The 23880-nt window shown below is 40.0% G+C and overlaps 2 protein-coding genes across 2 annotated transcripts; one reads left to right on the forward strand and one right to left on the reverse strand.

Moving 5' to 3' along the window:
* The first annotated feature begins 3717 nt into the window (after positions 1 to 3717).
* Positions 3718 to 7723, forward strand: LOC145489212 (trace amine-associated receptor 7b-like). The gene is made up of 3 exons (XM_081468146.1): positions 3718 to 4719; positions 5627 to 6899; positions 7494 to 7723. Exons 1-2 carry the CDS (start codon positions 4203 to 4205, stop codon positions 6082 to 6084), a joined length of 975 nt encoding a protein of 324 aa, XP_081324272.1. The 5' UTR covers positions 3718 to 4202; the 3' UTR covers positions 6085 to 6899; positions 7494 to 7723.
* A 151-nt stretch (positions 7724 to 7874) lies between these two features.
* Positions 7875 to 22713, reverse strand: LOC145489211 (alanine--glyoxylate aminotransferase 2, mitochondrial-like). The gene is made up of 17 exons (XM_081468145.1): positions 21983 to 22713; positions 18993 to 19072; positions 18268 to 18360; positions 16040 to 16131; positions 14710 to 14833; positions 13644 to 13738; positions 13144 to 13237; positions 12430 to 12495; positions 12285 to 12312; positions 11771 to 11871; positions 11597 to 11689; positions 11445 to 11517; positions 11130 to 11189; positions 10726 to 10814; positions 10187 to 10339; positions 9058 to 9156; positions 7875 to 8378 (listed from the first exon to the last, which is right to left on the reverse strand). The coding sequence occupies exons 1-17, from the start codon at positions 22074 to 22076 to the stop codon at positions 8277 to 8279; spliced, it is 1536 nt and encodes a 511-aa protein (XP_081324271.1). The 5' UTR covers positions 22077 to 22713; the 3' UTR covers positions 7875 to 8276.
* Positions 22714 to 23880: the final 1167 nt, after the last annotated feature.

The following is a 23880-nucleotide window of genomic DNA, read 5'->3' on the forward strand; positions in this document are numbered from 1 at the left end:
CTTCACGAGTTCGCGAACATTTGTATTCCGACCGTAAACCTCACAGCCTTAAGAATTTAAAGGATTCTGAATCATGTCAGATGGTCGGTTAAAAACGCTAAAATATGTCTATGGAACAATAGGCGATAAAAGTTAAAAAAAACTTCATGTGAATGGTATGCATAGCTGTAAAAAAAATAAATAATAAAATTATAATTATAAGCTAAAAAAAGGTGAGAATTATGGTTTACAGACTGATAAACCACGCGGGATGTTGGAAGAACACGAGAAGAATTCGTAAATCACGAACTGCAGGCGAGTGATTTACGAATTCTTCGAGTGTTCTTCCAACATCCCAAGTGATTTATCATGCCTCTAAACCATAGAAAGTTGTGGTCTATTGCTTTTATATAATAATGCAGAAGACACGTACGCGAAATTTCCATGAGTTTACTGGCACAATAAACCATAGCTGATTGACCAATCAGAGCGCGCGCATTCATCTAATTATCATGTAAAAGGTGTTCACTCTTACATATAACTGACGGTTATCCACTCAGATTAAACGATTCAGTTAAAAAGATAACTCGTGGGAGTGAAATTGCAATTTCTCGAGTATTTTCAAATGCAAAGACGCGAACAGTGCTAAAAGCACTCTGCTGATAATAATTGACAAAAGAATTAGCCCAGATTGGCAAAAACTAGACTTTATCGGACCGGTGTTACCAAGTTCACAAAAGAACCCGGCGAACTTCAAAGACAGCTATATTTCTTCCCACTCAATATTGAACACGGAATTAGGAATTTTGCATATGGTGCTGTCTATTTTTTCCTTCTAAAAATTGGCTATACTGAATTATGTAAGCTGTAAGCTAAGTTACTAGCTAGAACTTAATTCTGTGCGCTGAATTAGCTTTAAGTTACTTTGATACAAGTTTAATATAAAGCTGTAAATGTATACCTTAATTTGATTTAATTTTGACAGACTCAAGATGCATGGCATAAATCATGTTGAATTTCTCTATATAAATTAAAGTTATACCGTGTTTTCAAATGTTTAATTTTCCGAAAACAGTTATGTCACATTACATTCAATTCAAGTGATATTATCACAGTGCTAACTAGATCTGTCAATTTCCACCAAGCTGCAATTAATGCGGCTTATGCAGTCGTGCATAGTCGTGCATTGCCAATGCGAAGGGAACCACCTTACCTAATCAATGCTAAGAAAACCAGAAATTCATTTCAAAGGCAAACAGCTGTTGATTTCAAATTTGTTTTTTTTTTTTTTAGTTTGAAAGCAAAGGTGATCTTAATTGACAGCGAAACTCTCAACTCTGTCACGCAGATAATCTTGAGTGAGTCAAAAAAGACGACGTATTGAAGAGAGCCCGGAAGAGTTTAATAGCACTAAAATCAAGGTGATACGGATTTTCGCCAACTTAATCTTGACAAATTGATAACTGTACCTGCTGCCGGGATCGAGAAATACCAAGGTACGTTTGTTGAAACGTAACGAATCTTGTGTACAGCACAGTATCTTAAGTAGTAAAATCGCCCTTCATAACAGAAGTGTATGCAATGATCGATTTTGGTCTTCGCGTTTTGACAAACTACTGAGTTCAGCCCGCCGCCAAAAAAATATTTATCTCAAACACAAAAAGTTCATTATTTTAACAATTCTTGATGAAACCTGTCGAGTGTTGCCGTCCCCAAAGCATTTCAACGTGTTTTAATGACAAGATGTTAGGGATGTAGATTCTAAACACATCAACTCAAGGCTCCGTTTAAGGTTTCATGTTATGAGCACGACAAACTAAGAAAGTAATTTCAAAAAAGTAGATGAATGATTTTTTTAGCGATCAGAAAGCGATTCATCTACTTCCCTACAAAACATGGCAGACTTTTGTTCTAACGCGAGAAAAATTAAATCCAAGAAAGCAATGTTTTTCGGGAGCTTAATGATTGACAAATTTGAATATGTCGTTACCACTTGTAAGGTCTTCAGTTCAAAACAGAAAAACTGATATTTATAGAAGTTATGCAATTAAAATCAATATTTAGCCTTTTGGTTTTATTGCCAAAACATTCGTTAAATGATCGACTCAATTATTGGAAGAACACGACCGAAATTGATTTCATCACGTATTTAGGTGAAAAGTTTTCTTCGATTATTCACAAATAGGTTTAGTTTTTGGTCTGCGAGCCCCATCTGTTGTTCATTAGAACTGGTAACTTTTTCCGATCCGATTAGTAAAACTCGACGACAATCTCTTCTTGAAAGGTTATATGACATCATTTCAGCAAAAACATTCGGCTAAAGGTGCGTGTAACCGAAATCTTGTGCTGAAATTTTGATGTGTTAAAAAAAAAGCAGTGCGTGTAGTTACAAATCACTCAAACGATCGACCCAGCTGTAACAACGGTGTATGTAATATATCAAACACATAAGACCGTGTTTGACCACACTTCAAAACAACGAGAAGAGTGTTGAAAATACGACGCGTAGCGGAGTATTTTTGAGTTTCGAGGTGTATGGAAATGTGATCAAGTACTGTCTCAATCGAAACTAAAACTAAGGAGAAAACAGAGCATGCAATAAAATCATCATATTCTATGCTAATTAAGATCAGATATCCAAACACCGTCATGGTAATGAATTATTAATGAGTTTAAGAAATGATTACCGTATCCACATTCAGTTTAAGGGGGGTCCGTCTTAACTATCAATTTGTCGATGACTTTGTTGTTGAAAACCAGACCTCCTAAGGATAAGCTTAAGCTTGCACAGGTTTGTTCCATTGAAGACTCCTGAAAAAGTTTCAAATCATGGCCATATTTGACCAGTCACGTGCCAGAACAGAAAAACCCCTAAAGTTTAAAAGGCATCTAAATCCGAATATTTAAATCAGTGTTAATAGATTAAGAACGTCCAGATGCTTAATGCTAAGCATGAGTTTTATGAAACTCGCGATCGCATTATCATAATTATGAGATATATAAACACCCGTAATGACAGACTTTCTACTGTAGCTTTCCTCTTTTACGGGTAAATAGTAATTCCATGCGTACGATTATAAAGAAGGCTAAGTTATTTCTGATTCATAAGAAAAATCGGAACTTTTCCTCTTTTCTTCCAAGTTTTAGGGATTTAAAAAGTCTAACGCGCGGTTTTGGACTGGCACTATTTACGCACGCGAAATCATTTCTTTTTTTTAAAAGCAAACGTTCCTTCACATAAAATTCACTATTTAGCACCTCAAAATGCTCAAAATTAGCTTTTTCCTATAGTTAAGAAGGACCCCCCCCCCTTAACGGACGTACTGGAGATAGAAACAGGCCAACCAAACCTTAGAAGCTGCAAGATGTACTAGTCTAAGTAAAAATGAAACACAGAAAAACACACAAAAATGACAAAAAAGCTTTGCGTACAGTCATAAAGAGCTATTTTCTAATCAGTTATCGCACTTCCTGGAATATGAAGGCCTTGAAAGAATGCTACACGTACAAACTATGCGGTTAATTTACGAGGCTGTACAGGCCATGAAGCTAGGTATATACATAACGATACAAGCCAGGCCGGGAATCTATAGCTAGCCAGTCAAAGTTTCCGGTTTGAAACCAGTCGGTATACTAAAGCCTTGTCCAAACAGGAAATGTTTGTCGATAAAACACGATCAAAAATTGTTCGGTGACCAAACGTTTTCCCGTTTGAACACTTTGCTTGAAATTGTTGGATCGTGTTTGATAAAATTTGAACGACGTCAAACATTTGTTGAAACATTGCCAAACATTTTATTCGTTTAAATATATCTAATATCGTTTGGCCAGTCAGTGCACCACCATGTTTGGTCACCAAACAATGTTTGATCGCGTTTGGTCGCCAAACATTTTCGTTTGGACAAGGCTTAAAACTTATTTCCTGTATTGAAACTCACATAGAAATACTACTGAAATATAGCCAGGCAGTGACAAAAACTCCAACCAGCGCCCCCTCCCTCGCGCCCCCCTCCCCTACCCCGCCAAAACACCAAACTGTTAGCATGACTGAGTATTCCACGCGTGTAACGCTTGAAATAACACCAATCAGCTCGCAGGTACAATAATTGTGTGCGTTTCAAAAATCAAATGTTGATCGGTTCTCAATAAAATACCAATTGTTTCATTAGGGGAATTGTCTTTTAAAAAAGTGTCCATTCTATTCTTAGGAATCAGCATCTATAATGAATTTGCTTATCAATGAAACATTCCTTAATGCTACCAACGGAGGTTTAAACGACTCATTGAGAAACGGCACAGTTTCCACACACGAGCAATCTTCGGGCTGCCTGCCTTCATGGATTCTCGATGCAATGGGCGTCCAGGCAGTGTACGTTAGCGATATTGTGCTAATGGTTGTCCACATTCCGTCCGCCATCTTTGCATTCCTGTCTAATCTGGCTGTCATAGTAGCCATCATCCGCACCCCCTCACTTCATGTCCCTGTCAACGTGTTGCTGTGTGGCCTGGCCACCGCTGATTGTCTCACAGGCCTGGTTGTGCAGCCCGTGTACACGTCATGGCGCCTTTTGTTGCATCACCTCAGAGACCCCTGCAGTTTGGTCCATCTGTACCAGGCCAGCAAGTCGCTTCCGTTCTTGGTCGTTGGCTGTACGTTCTTAAATCTGGGAATAACCAGCGTCGACAGATTTTATGCAGTTTCCAAACCCTTCGCCTACAGAACAGTAGTCACATTTCAAGGTATGTCCTTCCAAAGTCTCTTGGTTCTTCACAATTCTTTTGATGACGCGGGCGTCTAATGTTTAGAGATGTCCAAGTCCGAGCCCTGGCCAGGGTCATTATGGTACGTTTTTATACTCTCATCTCCTGAGCCTGTTTGTCCGCGGGATCTTGGCAACATAAAGGGCAGCTATGAACCCTTGTCAGGGTTTGATTGGGAGGATGTTTGGACTAACATTCACTAATTCAACGCTGGTTATCCAATGATTTAGTCTCTTACTAAAACTATTCGATCTCAAGACAGATTTTAACAAAGAGAATTCAAAAGACAGGTGGAATTTTCGGACCGCTAAATTTGTCTTTCTTTAGGGATGACTGATCGAAAGTTTTCCCCGTGAGCCAATTTTAACTGAACTTCGTGAAGGTCTGTAGGAGATTGGTTAGATGGTTTGTTGTCGGAGGCTCAACCAGCATTGAATTAGTGGAAAACTTAGTCCAAGAACTACCCAATCAGATCAAGTATCCAGAGGCAACTTTTGCATAACTAATACATTTAGAACTGATAGGTAAATATATATGGCCGACAAAATGTATACTCTTATAAATTGCCCACTTACAGATCGTATTCTGTACAGATGAAGTTTATTACCCTATTACCCTATCAGTCTACAACTTTTGATTAATTTAAAAATTCTGATGTTTGTAAAGAGAGGCAAAAGGAACGCCCTTATACATTAGATGGGCTTATATCTGGGGGGGGGGCTAATAACCGGGGGGGGCTTTAACATGGGATTTTACGGTATTCGATAACCGTGATAGTTGATTTGATTGTCACGATCCTTATGACTCGAGGCACAATTTAACCGTATACCTTCTGCTCAACCTCAATATTGACTTAACAAAAGTGGTGTAATGTCTCTGTCAACAGGTATGGTGAAGATCGTGGTGGGTGCGTGGGTCCTTTGGTTCATTTACGTTTCTCTCATGGAGACTGTGGTCCCAAGCACGTTGTACGATTCGATGGAAAATGCCACTTTGGCCTCACTGATTATCATCCCAACGGCAGGTCACGTGCTAACCTTCCTTGCTGTGCGCCGAAGCAGCAGAAACGTCCTGGGCCTCACTCACAATCGACAGCATGCGACTCTCTTTAACAGAGAGAAAAAGGCGGCTGCAAGCATGGCTGTCTACACTGTAGTTACGTTAGCCTCGTTGGTACCTCTGATGATCCTTCTGAACTTCGGAGACAGCGTCGTTGCTGGAAATCTGCTGTTTCCTTGGGCGTCTACAATAACAACGCTCGTGTCCTCCATCAATCCTGTTATTCAAATTCAGAGGAACGCTGCCTTAAGGGAAGCCCTCAAGAATCAGTTTAATTACCTGTAACTTTTCGGCAAGCTGCTTTCATAACAGGAAAGAAGTGAAGTCAATAAAAGTTAATCTGGCCAACGTCTTTTGTGTTCACTTGTGTGCGGGCATTTTTTTTATTATTTTTTCTCGATAAACGTTTAACGCTAAAACAAAATAAACTTTAAACACTCTACTCTTACTTGTTTGAAGTAAAGTAGTAATGAAAAGTGAGCACAACCGCGCAAGTCCTTCGCCGTCGCTTTTCCGCGTTCCACGACAGATCTAAGCCAATCTTTTCGTGACATGAGTCAAACCTTTCGGAGCATCCACGTCACCGTCACGTTACGTACGACCGAACGGCCGTTTGAGATTAACACTTTCGCCGACCAACAAATAAACCGGAATATTTTAAATAATCTGAGTTATTTGAACTAACAGTTACAGGCAGCCATTAACACTTTCCCTGATCAACAAATTAACCAGACGTTTTAACAACCATTTAATTTGGGTTATTTGAACTAACAGTTCCATTTTTAGCCTAACACTCGCAGTTACGTGAAACGTCGTCCTAGAGATGTCAGACGATATAAGCGCCTGCAAAACAGCAGAACTTGTTGACAGATGATCGACCAATCCCTAATTAGCATAATCTGCTCCGCCACTACAACCCGTAGCTATGCTATTCACGGGTTAAAAGAAGAATGTGAAAACAAGCAAAACATAAAACAACAACAACAACAAACACACACACACAAAAAAAAGGGTGAGGCCAACATTTGAATATCTGAACCAAACAAGCTTGGTCAATAAACATCTTGTGTTTTTCCAAACATGATGAAACATTTTGTGAAGTATCTATGAAATAATTCATATTTGAACTGCGGTAGTAGATGAAAGTGAAGTATGATCATCGCAGTAAATTTTCCAATTTAAGCAACTGAAATGAAGAAGCCTGAAAAAAATCAGGGCTTCAACGGGATTCGAACCCGTGACCTCCGCGATACCGGTGCGATGCTCTACCAACTGAGCTATGAAGCCACACATTGGGAGCGAGGTCAATTAATTGAGTTCATATCTTCCCGTGAGTGAAATGATGTGAAGTATCTATGAAATAATTCATATTTGAACTGCGGTAGTAGATGAAAGTGAAGTATGATCATCGCAGTAAATTTTCCAATTTAAGCAACTGTAATGAAGAAGCCCGAAAAAAATCAGAGCTTCAACGGTTGCTTAAATTGCTTAAAATGAACTCAATTAATTGACCTCGCTCCCAATGTGTGGCTTCATAGCTCAGTTGGTAGAGCATCGCACCGGTATCGCGGAGGTCACGGGTTCGAATCCCGTTGAAGCCCTGATTTTTTTCAGGCTTCTTCATTCCAGTTGCTTAAATTGGAAAATCTACTGCGATGATCATACTTCACTTTCATGATGAAACATTTTATCAGCGCGGATAACCGGAAGAGATGAAAAGTTACCAACCTTTTAAAGGTGATTCAAAACAGTTTCCAGTAGTTAGATTTTGATGGGTCGTTGTAACCACTCTTTATCACTTGATGTTACAATCATGATATTAAAAAACTGCCCAATCATTGGTGAACACGTTGTTATCATTTTCATGACACAATAGGTTACCATAGCAACAGTATGTCCTGCCAAAAACACCTTAAATTACAGCTTTAGGGGCTTACAATTTAAAAACGGCACGGTGAAATTTTTTGATATTATCAAATTTTGACTAAGCATGATAAGACGCAACTTTTGGCAAAGTTTAAAAATTCTGTACAAAGGGTTCAGGGCCAAAGTTTTCAAAACTTTAATTTACACAAATCCCTCAAAAATACGTTTTCCTTTATTGAAGATTCCACTTAAAAACCAACATAGTAATAATTAGTCAATAAACATCTTATGTTTATAGTAGACAACACAGTAACGGCTGCATTCGCATCTGTCATCGTGTGTAAAAAACAACCCTACGCACTTTTTTTGTTTCTAATACATTTTCAGGCCCTGCACTGACATGCAATGGTTATTTCGATATTCTTTGTCGACGTTTTTACTCATTTCGGGCACTGCTATTTGATTCAGTGCATCCAGGAAGTTTATGTTCTGTGAATAAACTTAATAGAGTTATTATATTAGATCCGTTGATTTGTAGTTCGTAGTACATTTGAACGTTTCCAGGATGTACTTTTGAAGTTAAAACCACTGGGCAGATTAAGTTGTTTAGTTTAATTGCCGTCGATGTAGTTTTGCAAGGCCGTACGTAAGGTCGCCACGCCAAAGTCAACGTCTTCCTTCGTTATACACATGGGTGGCTTGATTCGAAGAGTCTAAAATTGAAAACAGTGAGAACAGTGTTGAAAACTGAACAACGGGGTGAGATTTACAATAAAGAAAGATAACCCAGCACAATCCATCTGCATCAAACTTATCTGGGACTTGTGAGACACACGTGGAAGCTGCGCCCGAGGAAAAGAAAAGCTTACCAAAGGTTTAAATTTTCGCGCATATTGAAGTAATACCGACTCCGAAAGAAGAAGAGAAGGGAAGGAAAGGGAAGAAACGAAAGGCCCTTTTCACAGTGAACTGATCAATCTTGCATTACAGCAAAATTCAACGTGGACACAAAGCAATTTCGGACAGAAACTACACGAGTACACGTCCGAAGTTCTGTTGCGTTCATGATGGATTTTAACGAAAACAGAGCTTTTAGAAAACGCTCTTCAAACTGTAGGAATTTGAAAATGCGGGCTTTTATTTTCGTGTGGACGGAAAACATTTTGAAAGCGGAGTTTTTCGAAAACGATGGCGTCACGAAAATCATGCGATTTCCCTGCTTGAGTTTTCGTCGAAAACAAATCCAAAATGACCGGTGATTGCTGCGTTATAAAATTCTCCGGCGTAGTGTTTTGATGCGTTTTCAGAGTGAATCCTCCGTTTTCAAATTCCTCCGGTGTAGTGTGGACGGGGGTGTCACGTGACGGGAGTACCAAAGGATTCAACACTTACATTTCCATACAGTCCTCCCTTGCCCATAAGCACTCCCATGTCTTTGATGTCCTCCCAAATTGGCACAAACTTCTCGGGCGGCAACGGTGTCTTCGACTCCTAAGTTTCAAATCAAGAAATCGTCATATTATATGGCCCTTCTGATATGGCTAACTCAAGATGGGCAAAATGAACCGAATCCTGCGCTGTGATTGTCTACCCGAGCGGGCAAGATGGCGCTATATTGCCCGCTCGGGATTACTCGCTGTGTCCCGCAAGAAAATAGTGTTCCCTTTCCATAAAGAAGATCCTTTATTGACCAACAACGGAGGACAGATGTCCTTGGGACGGTTCCAGGAATCCTTTCAAATTAGGGCGTTTTACTCTCGCCATCATTATTATGACCCTGGATCCACCTTAATTTCCCCCCCCCCCCTTAACCCCCCCCCCCTTCCTCCCCCAGGCAGGGTCGGAAAGCTCCTATCAAACATTGACACTTATTTAGCTTGGCTAACGTCTGTCCAACGCTCCCAGTTCAAAATTGTTTGGTGGGGGGGGGGGGGGGGGAGGGGGAATTAGAGTGGATTTTTATCGTATCGCGTTCACTGTCCCCACACTTTCAACCCATATTGAAGCTTGTTAGGTCAAGATGGCTGGATATTGGCCTCGTTCTTTTTTACGAGTTTGCCTCTCGGTCCATAAACACGCAAAAAAAAAACAAAAAAAATTGGCCAATATCTAGCCACCTTGACCTCAAGATTAGTCAATAACCCATATCTACCGGGTGTGGACTGATTTCCCAGATTGCTTGGTATATGCTTTCAGTTTTGCCACTTTTGTTAACTTTGCATAATGCATGTAGTTCTGAGAAATAAGTTCTTGATCATTGCATTGTACTAACAGATTCAGTCAGGACTGTAGCCTGAAATAGAATATGACTGAGGCAATCTCCATGGTTAAATTCTCTTTCTAGGTATTTAGCTTGTTCATGATGACTGCCTTTAAACACAACCCTGGAATCACGAAAAAAGTGGCTGAGGCAAAGTCAAAGTGCCTCGGTTTGCCTCATACTGGCTACGTCCGGCAATAAAGAACATGCGCAGTACTATCAAAGGACAGGTTATAAACAGCTATGTAGCAAGTAACTTACTTTATCTGTGACAAACTCAACGCCAATCATCAAACCCTTGCCTCTGACGTCACCAACTACATCCGGGAACTCTTTCTTGACTTTGAGTAACTCTTGTAGAAAGTAGGTGCCGACAACCTCAGAGTTCTTTTGAGTGCCATCTGCATCAATGGTCTGGAAAAACAAAAACAAAAATAGATGTCGGTAAACAAAGAGCAGGACAACATAAACAAATTTAGGCTCACTTTAGGGGTTAGGGTTTAAGTTGGGGTCACCATTTAAACAACTTTGCTGTCAAGGGAAAAATTGGAGCCACTAAAAAACGGTCTGCATGTTACCTGGTCCAATCACCCGGTGGCGGGAAATCTGAAAAGTTCATGTGGTCAATTACAGTTTTCTGTCCAATCAGATTTCGACTTAGTTAAATGGACCAATCGATAGAAGACATCTGCCGACGGCAACCAAGCGGCGGGAAATGTGAAAATCTTACGCAGCCATTAGCAAAAAGAAATCTAAAGTTGGCCTGGCACAGTTACGATATATTCACAGTTCTACAGTACCTCTAATACAGCTTTTCCAACCGCTGAAGCAATAGGATTTCCACCGTAGGTGTTGAAATGAATGGCTTGCGCAAAGCTCTGGGCAATTTCTGCGGAATATGAAAACAGAACACGAAAAATTCAACGCATCTAAGAAAAACAGCGTTCATAATGCTTGTATACCATTTTTTCACGGAGAAACTGGTTCGTCAACGGTTTGTGCAATTTGGAAATTTTGGACTACCTTTCAAGACGTTCCGTGTATTTCGAAAATTTTCCGTTTGATCGAGCCAAAATTGTCTTACCATTTACTTTCTGACCGAAATTTCAGAACATTTTTGGGTGAATGGTAAGCAAATAATGTATTCAATGGTACTAAAAAAAAATACAAGAAATCACTTCAAGTAAAGATGGTGTTGTTTTACCTGGTGTCGTTACCACAGCTGCCAGTGGAAACCCGTTTCCAATGCCTTTGGCCATCGTCACTAAGAGTAAAATGCATCAGGGAATGGATAAGAGTAACGCACAAAAACAAACAAACAAACAAACAAACAAGCAAACACAAAATGCTCTGAAGGCAAGGGTCTACCGTAGTGGTCATTGGTCAGAAGTATTGGTGAAAGAGCTAAACTATGCAAGATCAAAACAAAAAATGCTATACGTGTACTCGTTCAAAGATACTAAAACCAGAACTTGCCTATCAAACAGCTATCGGAATAATTTATTTATTAATGGCATACCGATGTCTGGAACAACTTCTTGAGTTTCGAAACCCCAGTAATGGCTTCCAAGACGACCGAATCCTGTTTGAACCTGTAAATATACAGCAATGACATTAATACATGTCGTTGTTCATGCTGATGTATAGTCTGAGTGAAGATTCACACGTTACCTCATCTGATATACACACGCCGCCTCTCTCACGTATTAGCTCGTATGCGCCCTTTAGAAATCCCTTGGGAAGGTGAACTGACCCGCCGACACCCTAAAAGACAAGTTTAACACATCATGGACAGAACCAAATAATTAAAAGAAAAATATTCTTTTCAGTGCAGACTGTACTTACCTGAATGGGTTCGGCGATGAAGCCTGCGACCTTCTTACTGGTGGAGTGTACCAAGACATCTTTCAGTTGATCAACATACATCTTGGATGCCATACATTGACCTTTAACGATACACGTACATGATACAGTTAAATTTCAACTGCAAGCTGTGTCGCAAACGGAAAGATTTTGACGGGAAAACAGCTCTGCATAAACTTTGCAGCAAGCCAACGGATATAGAGAGCTTTTCCAGCCTTTTCATGGGCCGCTACGTAAACACAAGACAAAGTTCCTTTTCTAATTTCAGCCGTACAAATCACACACACTTCGAAAACGCAAAGAAGAGGCCGCCAATTCATTAACAACCGCACACTTAATTTCTGGGCTACGCCCTCTTCAACTATATATCACGCGATAGAAGTCTTGAGCTCAGCATAGAAATACGCGCGTATTTTCTTTGGCTGATTCTAAACTAAATTGCATTACTCACTACCATTAACTCTTTGTCAGGTTTTTACAAACAATTCCAAATTACCTGCAGCGCAGTTACAAGTCCTGTCCGTCTACGGAAACAAGAACAAAAACAAAAAGCGGATATAAAATTTGGACCCACAAAATACCGAGCTGATATCAGAAAGCAACCAGGAACATGCAATGTGGGGTGTAGTAACTTTACTTACCTGTGCTACCGAGTCACGGCAGTTCGCGCCACCCCATGGTCCTTGATAAACATCTGGATTCATAGTCTAAAGAACGAATTGTTTGAAAACGTTAAATCCAAGTAGATGAAAAGTTTCACACGCCCTCGGCAATAATTTGTATGGGTAATCGTATGAATGCGAGCGCAATTAAGGATGTACACTACAAGCGATATTTGAAAATTCTCTTAAAATTGCACCAGCCTTTAGGCGAGTGTAAGTTGAAAGAATTTTCTAATATCACGAGTACATGTAGCATGAACATGTTTCTTCACAAGGGTATGGAAAGCCCAAAGTATTTTAAAAATGCCTTAAATTACTCCATGATTAGCTATCCGCTATTTGGCAATAAAGTGTTGGTGCTGGGGAGAAAAGGAGTACAATTTGGTTTAAACCTTAAACCTTGGAACATATGAAACATCGTTATCCTGCTAAACTGTGCTGCAAGATTTCTCAGGGTCCATCCTGCGAGCAGAGTCTCCTTCGATCTTCCTAGAAAAATCGTGAAGATTCTTGTATTTTGTATATTTGTAGTACAGAAGATTTTTGTAAGAAGATCGATGGAGACTCTGCCTGCAGGGCACATAAGGTCTTGTCGTGACACTGTATGTATGACGGTGCTCTTTATGTTTGTGGGCAAAATAGAACTAAATGTAGTTGAATCACTCAGACGATAAGAAAAGTGCATTATTTTACCTGGTAAAACCCAAATCCTAATGGTACATTAAGTTTCCAAGTGTTGTGGGCTAATATTCCCAGTGTGCCTGGACTGGCACCATGATATGCATTTCTATAACAAAAATAATACAGCTGTAAGTTAAAAGAATAGTTTTGTGTCTGTGCTGTGTGTAGGAATGTAAGCTAGGATAATCAACCCAGGAGGTATAAGAAATTATCTTGACTGATGTGGTACCAGTGTGTGTCTGAGGAATGAATACCCACTTGGGTGCAAAGCACCTGGATACATGACATTGAGTTGATTTCAATAACATTCTGGCCTTAATTTACAGGATGGCTTTTACAAGCACACAAGCATAAGCGTAAGCCAACATACACAGATGCGGTAAGGTGCTGTTAGAAGTAGAGCCTTTTGTCAGGAAATTTTACTAACAAAAGGAGTTACTTATCAACATCTTACTGCATCTGCGTATGCCGCCTTATGCTTCAGCTTATGTGCTAGTGAAAACCAGGCTTACCTGAGAGAGAGGAAATCAAAGTTTCCAGTGTGAGCTCTTGCCATCAGTATGGCCATGTCATTAGCTTCTGAGCCACTGTTTACAAAGTAACATACCTGAATAACAAGAAAATGTGTGCAGTTTTGCTCAGATTAAAGTTAGGAAAGTACCATCTGTAAGACAAATGGTGTTTACCAGAGCAAACTTCAGATTAAGATTGTACAATGCATACAAGTAACTATGCGCTAATTACACTAAATTTCTAACAAAAAGACATCAGTGGCATGAAAATCAGTCTGGAATTAAGAGTGAAATGAACATCGAAGTGATTGTGCATGCACAACTGTAACACACAGTAATTTAATTAAATCTTAATTGCCACAAAAGCTAATTAAAATATTTTCAGTTTTTTTCTCGTTAGTAATAATCCACATCAAATAGGTTGATGAGATTCAAAAATGCCCATAGATACATGTAGATACTACACCTGTACCGGTAGAATGTAGCCCGCATTCAATTCCTACCTAATGACTAGCTAGTTAGCTATCTCCCTGATCCACTTTCATTTTTAAATTAATATCTTCCTTACATTGACCCAAGAGCCTACAATAAACAATGAAGAGGTCAAAGAGTTTAATAGCATTAATTCAATTAAAGACATTTGCTGCTAAAAGTGTAATTATTAACATTTAATTTCCTTTTAATTAACAATAAGGACAGTGAATGCAACACATTAAGTTCCAAATAACCCTGTCTGAGTAGCTACATGTATTCACTAACATTTGATCAAACACAATCACAATTGATGCCAGTTGTTCAAGACTATTGGCTACACATCCACAAGTATATTATCAATAATCATTTTAAATTAATAAACCAATAATTTAAGAGAACAGGAAATACAAGAACATTACATGCAACTGAATTAAATTCAAATACATGTACTTAAATAATGCATTGATCAACAATCTTTAAATTGTTGCTCCAATCATGAGATGGTTGCTTTTTATCACATTATTAATAGCGACCTTCCCTGGCTTTGAATTTGCAAATATTTCAGTTTATTCTCTGTCACTTTTTTTTCTACCTTTAGCTTTTCAGGGAGTTTTGAAGCCATTAGTTCTGCATATTCATGAATGGTTGGATGGTAATAGATGTTTGTTGTGTGCCACAAGTTACTGAGTTGTTTCTTAGCAGCTTCTGTCACATATCTGCAAAGATAATTTTAAAAAAATTAAACAATGACTCTAGAAGATGATCAATTGTGATCTTTTCACAGCTTTTAAAAACTTTAAAATTCTTCTTTCAAGCATTTAATTCATGAAGTTAGGCACGGAACCACAGACAGCAAGAATGCAGACAGTAAGAATTTAATAGATAATACGTTCAATCATGTAAAAAAAAGAGTGGATTTCACGTCAGTGCCTCAAGTACAATGAATACATGTAAATTTTCATGTCTGCCTTTTATTATGCACTAAGTGACTGGCTTTTGAAGTTCAATAATATATACTCTTGCCACTTTGTCAGGCAAGTGTTTAATCAGAAGTAAAACCAAAACTACTTTGTGACTTCCCTTGCTCACACATTCTCCCCTGTCTCAGGTTAGATACATAAATTCCATATTCCCTTCCAGTTTTGATTGGTTCACTAGATCGTCTCAAGGTCCCCTAGGTAATTGGCCAGGGTGACTACTTTTGTGTTGATTTCAGACCACTCAATTGAAATCTGCTCTATGATATCACAACATGATCACCATAACACACTTTTATAGGAACTTTGCTTGTATCTCCCTGCAAAACCCTCTAAATAAAATATAGTTGTACAAAAAAATAGGCTGGTTAACAAAGAGCAGGACAATGTAAACAAATTTAGGCTAAGTTTAGGGGTTAGGGTTTAAGTTAGGGTCACCATTTAAACAACTTTGCTGTCAAGGAAAAAATGGGAGGGTAACCTGAAAACACTGAGCCCCAGTCCGCGGACCCCCACTACGGACCGGGTCCGTGGACTACCTATGGACCAGTCCATGGACTTCCCTTACGGACCCCCTCTACGGACCACCCCACAAAATATAATAAAAATAATAAATAAATATTTCAGTTACGGGTTGTCTAATAGATTACTCGTGACGGTGAAATTTCGAACATTACATTGTGCAAATGGGCAGACCTGGATTCAGGCTCGGGTGCAATTTATACAATTACACATTGCCATTTCCTTTGCTGTGGCCATAAAGTATACGAAAGATTTATTATTTTTGGACTATTTAAGGGTGATCTGTAGAGGGGGTCCGTAGGGGTAGTCTATGGACCAGTCCGTAGGGTAGTCCGTGGACCGGGGATCAGTGTTTTCGGGTTACCCAAAATGGGAGCCACTAAAATACCGTCTGTACAATGTACATAAATGATCAGAACTTACGGATGACAGTGCCCCACACTGACAGTCACAATACCAGCAAACAAATCCAGGTATCTTCTACCATCACTGTCCCACAGCCACTGCATGTGACCCTAGATCATAAAAATAACAGAAATGCCGAATGGCCATTATAGAAAATCTTTACTGCTTGACAGCTGCAGCTAAGGGAACAACTGTATACATGTGAGATGATGCATTGTGAGGTCTAACCACTTGTAACAGACACAATTGAGAGAATAGACTGAAGTGTTATTGTAGGCAACTAGGATCACTATAACTGGCCACTTATAAATGGAAGGTGCCGCTTACTTCCAGAATGTTAATCTACCAGTGGAGGTTTAAGGTTACAGTATACCTTCGGGTCGGCAATTTTCTTCAAATTTGGATTTTTGGGTCAAAATAGAGGTCGAAGAATAATCTCTAATTTCTGAAAAAAATTTTTGAAAAAGGCTAAATATTGGCGGAGAAATGGCGGTTTTACGTTTTCACCGGAAGTAAAAGTTTACCTCTTGATTGACAGCCCTATGGCGCGTATGCAATCAACCGAGACGATTTTCGCGGGAATTACCTATATGGATGTCACGAATTGACTACTCAGTTGATCAGCACTGTTGTTCTGACTACCCAGCATTTTTGATATTAGGCGTGTCTCTATTAAGTTATAAGTAAACATAGACCACGTTTAAACCATGGACCGGTTCGAAAAAGCGAAAACAGCAAAGAACGAATGAAAATACATCAATGAGTGAAGAAGCGAAAGTTCGCCACGCGGATGAAGCTATAGTTATCGTATAAGGCGGGCAAATATTCGTGGTGAGAGAAAAGAAAGGTTCTGTAAAAATTTCGGAACTTGACAGCAATAACAGGGATGCTGACAGAGACTCTTCTGATGAGTCCGATATCGACGAATCGTCAGAATCATTGAGACCATTTGAAATATTATCCATGCACAGTTGCTCACACACAGTAGCTCTCCGCACTGTCTTTTGTTTGTTTCCTTCGCTCAGCCACTCTAGCGTTCGTATCCTTTTTAGTCTTCCCCATTTTGCCAGACCAGCTTCAAGAAATACCAAGCTACAGAAAAATTATCTCTCTGCCTTCGGTTCCTTGAGCGCATTGCGAAACACAAGAGTTTTTTAGAGATTCGCGCGTAAATTTCACCAGGAGGTTAACGGTAGTAAACGTTCCCTGCACTGATTGGCTTAGTTACCTGAGAACCCAGTTGAAGGCGTTTGTGGGCGGAGTTTGTTCGCAAAGCAGAAAATTTTTCTTAGCGCTGTTTTCTCGAATAAATTTTTTCACTTGAAGCAGACACTTTAAAGAGTTATAACTCAAAGGAAATTTGTTCAATTGCTCTTAAATTTGGACAGTGGCTAGTTTAACATATAAACTACAAAAGCGTGTCTGGGAATTGTTAATTTCGAAATACTTTTTCTTCGAGAGCGATTTTTGTACGATCACTCCACATTTTTTTAATCCTATTTCGAAAATGTTCTGTAACTTTTTACTGCAATCGAATATGCCAAAACGCAGACATGTTTTTTAAGCGCTTTGGGCCCTGAAACCGAGGAAAAAATTAAATTGGCGAAAAACGAAATTCGTTTTGACTTGTAGCTTTCGAAAGGTGATTCGGGCACTCGCATTTAGTGGTCGTGAAAAATTCGACAATTCATTTTCTTTCAAAATTGTTGGTATAGTTTGATAGCCAGCTCCATAAGCTTTAATTTGATATAGGGGTTTAGTTATCTACAGCTTAAACTGCACGCGCTACATCGCTTGCGCGCGAGACACCCCTGAAGGTATACTGTAACCTTAATTGACTGTACTAGTACCATATCCCACTTTACGGAGTAAAGGAAAGAGAAGCAAAGAAAAAAAAGCAAAGAAAAGGAAAGAAAGAAAAGGAAATTAGAAAAGAGAAGAAAAAAAAGATAAAAGAAAAGAGAAGCAAACCGAAGAGCTGTAAAAGCAAAGAAAAGGGAAGAAAAGAAAAAAAGAAAAAACAAAGAAAAGAAAAGAAAAGGCCAACCGACAAGCTTGGACCAGTTTGAGAGTGAATGATACGCGAGTTGATCCACCCTGAACAAATCACACCTGTAAGTTATTCCATTTCTGCTGAACGCACTTGGGGAGTATGTATGTAAAGTAAAGTAAAGTATGTATGTATGTATGTATGTATGTGGTTAGACACAACAGATAAAGCTGGACATGTTTGTGCATACATGTACCTTGCAAATGAACACTGGATTCTTGTAGTATGAAAACAAAGCAGGATTTAGATTGTTTTTCCTGACCTCCTTGGCATGTTCAAATGAAATCCCCTGATAAATGATCAGAATTGAAAAAGTAAAATAAACATTTCAATAAAACAACATACAGTTACTAACCCTGATCTGTAAATTAAACTGGAACAACTATCTTCATTTTTGAAAAGGTTTGTTGAGCAGAAGGAAACTAGGTTACTTACTCCCAGAATAAATAATTAGCACATTTGACTTGGAAACAGTTGGCAAGTACATCATTAAGCACTTAATTCACTGTCCCCAAGGGAAATAGTGAGTTTTGTTTTCCCAAGACCCTCAATGTGCCCTGTGGCAAAGCCGAGGGCAACATTGAGTGCGAGGGGAAACAAAACTAACTGTTTGCCATGGGACCAGACATTACATGTAAGTGTTTTGTGATACCTCTCAATTCAAATATAGGAAAGCAAAAATAATTTGCTTGAAGCCGGCAGGCGCAACAATTTTGCTACGGTTTCAAGGTGCACGACCTGATCACGCGTGAGTCGAAAGTTCAAGTTTTTGTTTCCCTAAGGAGTTAGTAAGTTATGTTCACCGTAGGGAGTTAGTGAGTTTCTAATCGGAAAACGTATTTGAGTTGGGAGGTATATAACAAATACATTTAATTATCTATATAGTTATGAACCACGCATTAGGGAGATATGTTGACACACCTGGTATGGTTCAGGTTTATAGTCACATGGTGGCATTTCCAACCCAGGATCCAAACGTGCTGTCTTTTGCAGCAAGGGTCCTGAAGCAAATCACTGATTACAAGCTTGGTACAAAGATGCATGAATATAAAAGAAAAACTTCCTGCCTGCCTTACCTTACTTAATATAACTAAGTGAAACATGAAAACGCACGTGAGTAATTATTGGGAAAAAGAGATTTTTTAATAAAAGTTAATAAACCACCACGGTGTCATAATCCCGAAAAGGAATGGACTCCTCAGCGACCTTTTCATGGCAAACAGCTTAATCCAGAGATCCTATATCAAATACTTTCAATTTTAGATTTCATGTCCGTCAAGAGTGCCTCCTTGTAATCACGCTTCAGCAATTGCTCCTTGGTTTCTTTCTGTTTTGTTGTACATCACTTTCCTTCTGTTTTGCCCATTATTGTTGTCCACCGGCCTAAAATGCATGCGCCTAAAACGTCACTGTGACACTATCGCTTTTCCGCGAAGTATCAGTTTGCGTATTGTGAATGCTTGGGGTTCTGTTATTTCATGGGCTGACGTCTTTTTTGAGTTGACATATCCCCCTGGGAAGCCATGACATGTTCATCAATCTTTAAAGGGCAAAAACACGCACTCATTTTTTGAGAGAATCCATCCTCTTTAAATGAGTAATGGGGTATGTAGAATTGACAGTTTTCCGTGAAAATTGGTCAAAACATTCACTGATAGACAAGGAGCAAAGGGTGTTGGCAAATTCTTTTATTTTAAATACTTTTCTCATGGCGGCCTCTAACGCAACATGTTACGTGGATTTTTCGATAGTGGAACTTGACAGATTTATAAAAAGATAACCTACAGAAATACAAGAAAATGCTGACACCTTTTGGGAGATTGATGTTTTGTGATTAACACAGTACAGTTTTTTTGCATCAACAATCGCATTTGATACACAATTAATTTGCTGGAATGCCAGTTGGTCATTTTGGCATTAACGGCTTCTGCTGCCTTAGGAAAGCAATGGGCAAAACAGAAAATAACTTTATCGAATATTTCGACATTTCATAACCTTTCTATTTATATATAGTTTGAGAGGGTTTCCTTGAAAACAGTGTGCGTATGAATTCTTTTCTGGAGGACATCCGTGAAGGTTTGGAGTAACCTTAATGACACAAATTACATTAGTTAGAAAAGTATAACTTTTGTGACAAAATTCATCCAAATTTATATGTACACATCAGGCTACATAGAAAGCTGGTGCATGCATGCTCCTTTCCTGAACACTATATGGCTTCTAATCTAGTTTAGAATGGGTATATAGGCAAAAAATTAAAGTGACTTATTTTTTAAATTTTAATACAAGTTCACTGCCCCTCCCCCCCCCCCCCTGGGGAGGGGTCCTCCCACAGAAAAGTTGGGTGGGGTGTGTGGCCCACTGCCCAAAACCCTTACCCTATTTATGACCAAAATCTGCGATTTTGCTACAGCTGGCACAGTTACCCTAAACTTTTGTTGACGTTCTTATTGACAATGATGAAAAAGTAGCTTCGTCCAAGAAACATACCCAATTCAAGACTATCTAGAGTGCTAAAACCATACCCTATTTAAGACCAAAATGGCCAAAATCGATAACCTATTTATGACCAAAACGGCTGAAAAACCCTACCCTTTGGGGCCACACATACGTATATAGCCCATATACATGTAAGGGAGTACACCCCCGCTCCCCCAGGTGCTTGCGCACCACATCCCAGAACATCAAGTTTCCCAAATACTTTTGCAATATCGCAAAATTAAGTTATAAAGAAATTTTGCACAACAAGGCATCTTTTGAACAAACTAGACAATTCTTGTATCTTGAATTGGGACAAAGGGCTTTTGGCAGACCAGGCTGTGTATCTGGCCAGATTCCAAGAGGGGTTCCAATGTGCATGTACCATCTACATGTACCTCCAGCATGTACAGGCTGGAGAAAAGCACTTGAGCAAGTTGAATGTAATCAGTCACTAAAACAAGCTAAAAGCAATGCTGCTTCTAAAGCAGTAGACCTCATTACGTGACCAGTGTAACGAAAATTAGCAAAAGATAGCAAGGTCACATCATTCTGTGCCAACAACTGTCGGGGGGGGGGGGGGACCCTGCCATATATGGGCTATATAGGTATGTGCCGCTGTGAAGGGTATGGTTTTCAAGCAGTTTACTCTAGGATAGGGTATATCACTCAGAGTGTTTGGATCTAGAATAGGGTATAATTTTTCACAAAACTGACTAGTTGGTCGAAGATTTTATCTAGACTAAGGAAACCAGGAATTGCCACTCAAAAATATAAAAAAATCAAATCAGCAAGTTGAAACTTATGCAAATCAGCCTCAACAGTGTTGATAGATTGGGGGATTTGGGGAAATTACTATAGTATAGGGTAGCAAAATTCAGCTGAACTAGCTCTAGTATAGGCTAAGGGTTCCAGGGTCCCAGCGGCACATCCCCACCCAGAAATTCCCAAAGTACACCCCCCCCCCCCCCCGGGCAACTGTCTTTTTGTTGCTGTTGTGGTTGTATTGTCGTTGTTATATTTCTGGAGGAAAGCACAGCCTTTCCTGTTTAGTTTTTTGATGTATGTACAAGCATGCTGCATATAAAAAATGAAAAATGAAACATGTAAAAATGGGCACTGTTTCTCGTGACGCGTCGAGCGAGTCCGGGAACCAGACAGCTAGCGCTTTCAAAATTCTCCGTATCTGGCTGTCCGTGTACTTAAGCCTATATACCTCAAGCACAAGCCACGTCAATTATAGATAACCTTCAACAGTTATTTCTGCAATTATTCGGACCACTATCAATATCACAACGATCTGTCTCCAGAGACAAGACAAGCCTGCAGTTCAGAACTGCGCAATCCCAGAGCGAGGGCTAGCAAAGATAACGTTAGCAATTTACAACCTTTTTCTAAGCCGTTGATCGGTAAATGAAAACACAAAAAAGTACCTGAAGAAGATTTAAAACTCCTGCGGACATATTGAAGCCCCAGTGATGTAGTGCGAGGTTGGAATTGGCTCAAAACTGCACGCTTTGAAAACATGGTCCGTGCTGTCCGTGCACGAAACTTGTCCCAAGTGGAAAAGACTGCCCACTTTTTGTAATTTACCTGAAATGTCCAGAAGTCGTCACACAATCTACGCGTTTGTGAGAACGTCGCGTCACGATGCAAATTTCAGAAAAAGTAGATTTTTCACTGGCAGACCATGGTGTGTTTCAGGGATGTTTTTGACTACTAATTACAGATTTATTGCCGCGATTAAGCTAGGTTTGCAGCGTGACCTCCTGCTGACTCCTGCCGACTCTGAACTGCTGATATACAGTAGCCCGGGGGAGGGGGGAAAGGTCGGGGACGTCGGGGTCGTGGATAACTTTGAATAACCGCTGCTCAGGAAGGGCTAATGCATCAGTCAATTCCAGCAGTGCCCATCCCCCCCCGGGTAACCGCGGGGCATTTGCTCACGTTGTCAGTCCCGGGGGTCATCTGCAATTTTATCGCGGTCCCGGGGCTGGGCATTTGCTTACCCGGGGCGACCCCCGGGCATTTGACACACGTATTTTAGTGCCATGGATGAGTTCATCGGGAAAGACGAGGCGTTTGTCGAGTAATGACTTGTCCGTCAGGGACTAGAGAAACTTCTAGATGTTTTAAAGATGTGTTTACTCAATTTTAGATATTTCTTGTAAGCATATAAATATAAGCGACAAGGTGAACTATATTTTGTTTATCACAAAACAATCACTGACGTGAACACGACTATTTTGCATTTCGCATGCAAAACTAGCCTAGCATTTTTTAAATTCATGAAAGTAGAGTTAAAATACTTAAGGTTTGCGAATTCAAATGATGCGATCTTCAAGACAGATCTTGCGAGTTTATAATGCAAACATCATCATTTAAAATGTCTTGATTCTTCACAGAAAAAGTAGCCTGCGAAAACAGGCACCTATCATCGCTCGCGGCTGGAGGCACGTCCGCCGCGATCCCAGCTATCCTCTAGCAGACTGTTAAAAACAAATATAAAGAAATAAATATAATCAGAATCAACTAGCACGTACTGTTGTCCTTGAAGTCTTACCGTTGCATTAACATACTGAACAGTTGAACGTTTTATTCACTGATTAACAACAAAAAAACACTCCAGAGGTGTTGGAAGGCGACGATCCCGGGGGCGAGCCACTTGCCCTTTTTCTTCGTCCCCACCCCGGGGCATTTAAACAGCTTATGTGTCCCCATCCTGGGGAATTTGCCCATTTATTTAAAAAAAAAATGTTAATGCCCGGGCGTCAGCCCGGGGGAGGGGATGGGCACTGCTGGAATTGACTGACGCATAACAGACCGGACTCGATCGAGAGACCGCCGAAAATCGAGCCTAAAAATAGCAATAGGAGCGGGTTTTTTATTATTTCTTCGAGTGTACCCTAAACGTCACTTTGATAGCTAAAAATAGTGGCGTTTCGTCATGAAAACCGTAAGTGACCAGAATCCTTTTCATATGGTAATCCCCCCGGGAAGGGGTGGGGGAGAACGGTAGTCCCCTCAACTCCTAAGTCACGCTTTGAAAATGGTCAGCTGATCTGCCCAAGCCATCTGGTAATCTTTCAAACCTTTTATCAGGGGTAGCTCTATTTCCCTTTACTAAAGCCGAATGACGGCTCCGGCACTCCAGCTCCAGACCTTCTGTAGCCTGCATTGGAGGCGGATTAGCGGGCTCTGGCGCGAAGCGCGAGGCGAGAAATCGCTCGTTCTCGCGCTTTGCGCACGCCCTTGTGTATCGCGCTAGAGCCCGCTAATCCGCCTGTTCTGCAAGCTAGACCTTCTGTGGTTTCAACTGGAGAATGGAAAG

Source organism: Orbicella franksi, chromosome 6, assembly GCF_964199315.1.
Source record: "Orbicella franksi chromosome 6, jaOrbFran1.1, whole genome shotgun sequence".
NCBI lineage: Eukaryota > Metazoa > Cnidaria > Anthozoa > Scleractinia > Merulinidae > Orbicella > Orbicella franksi.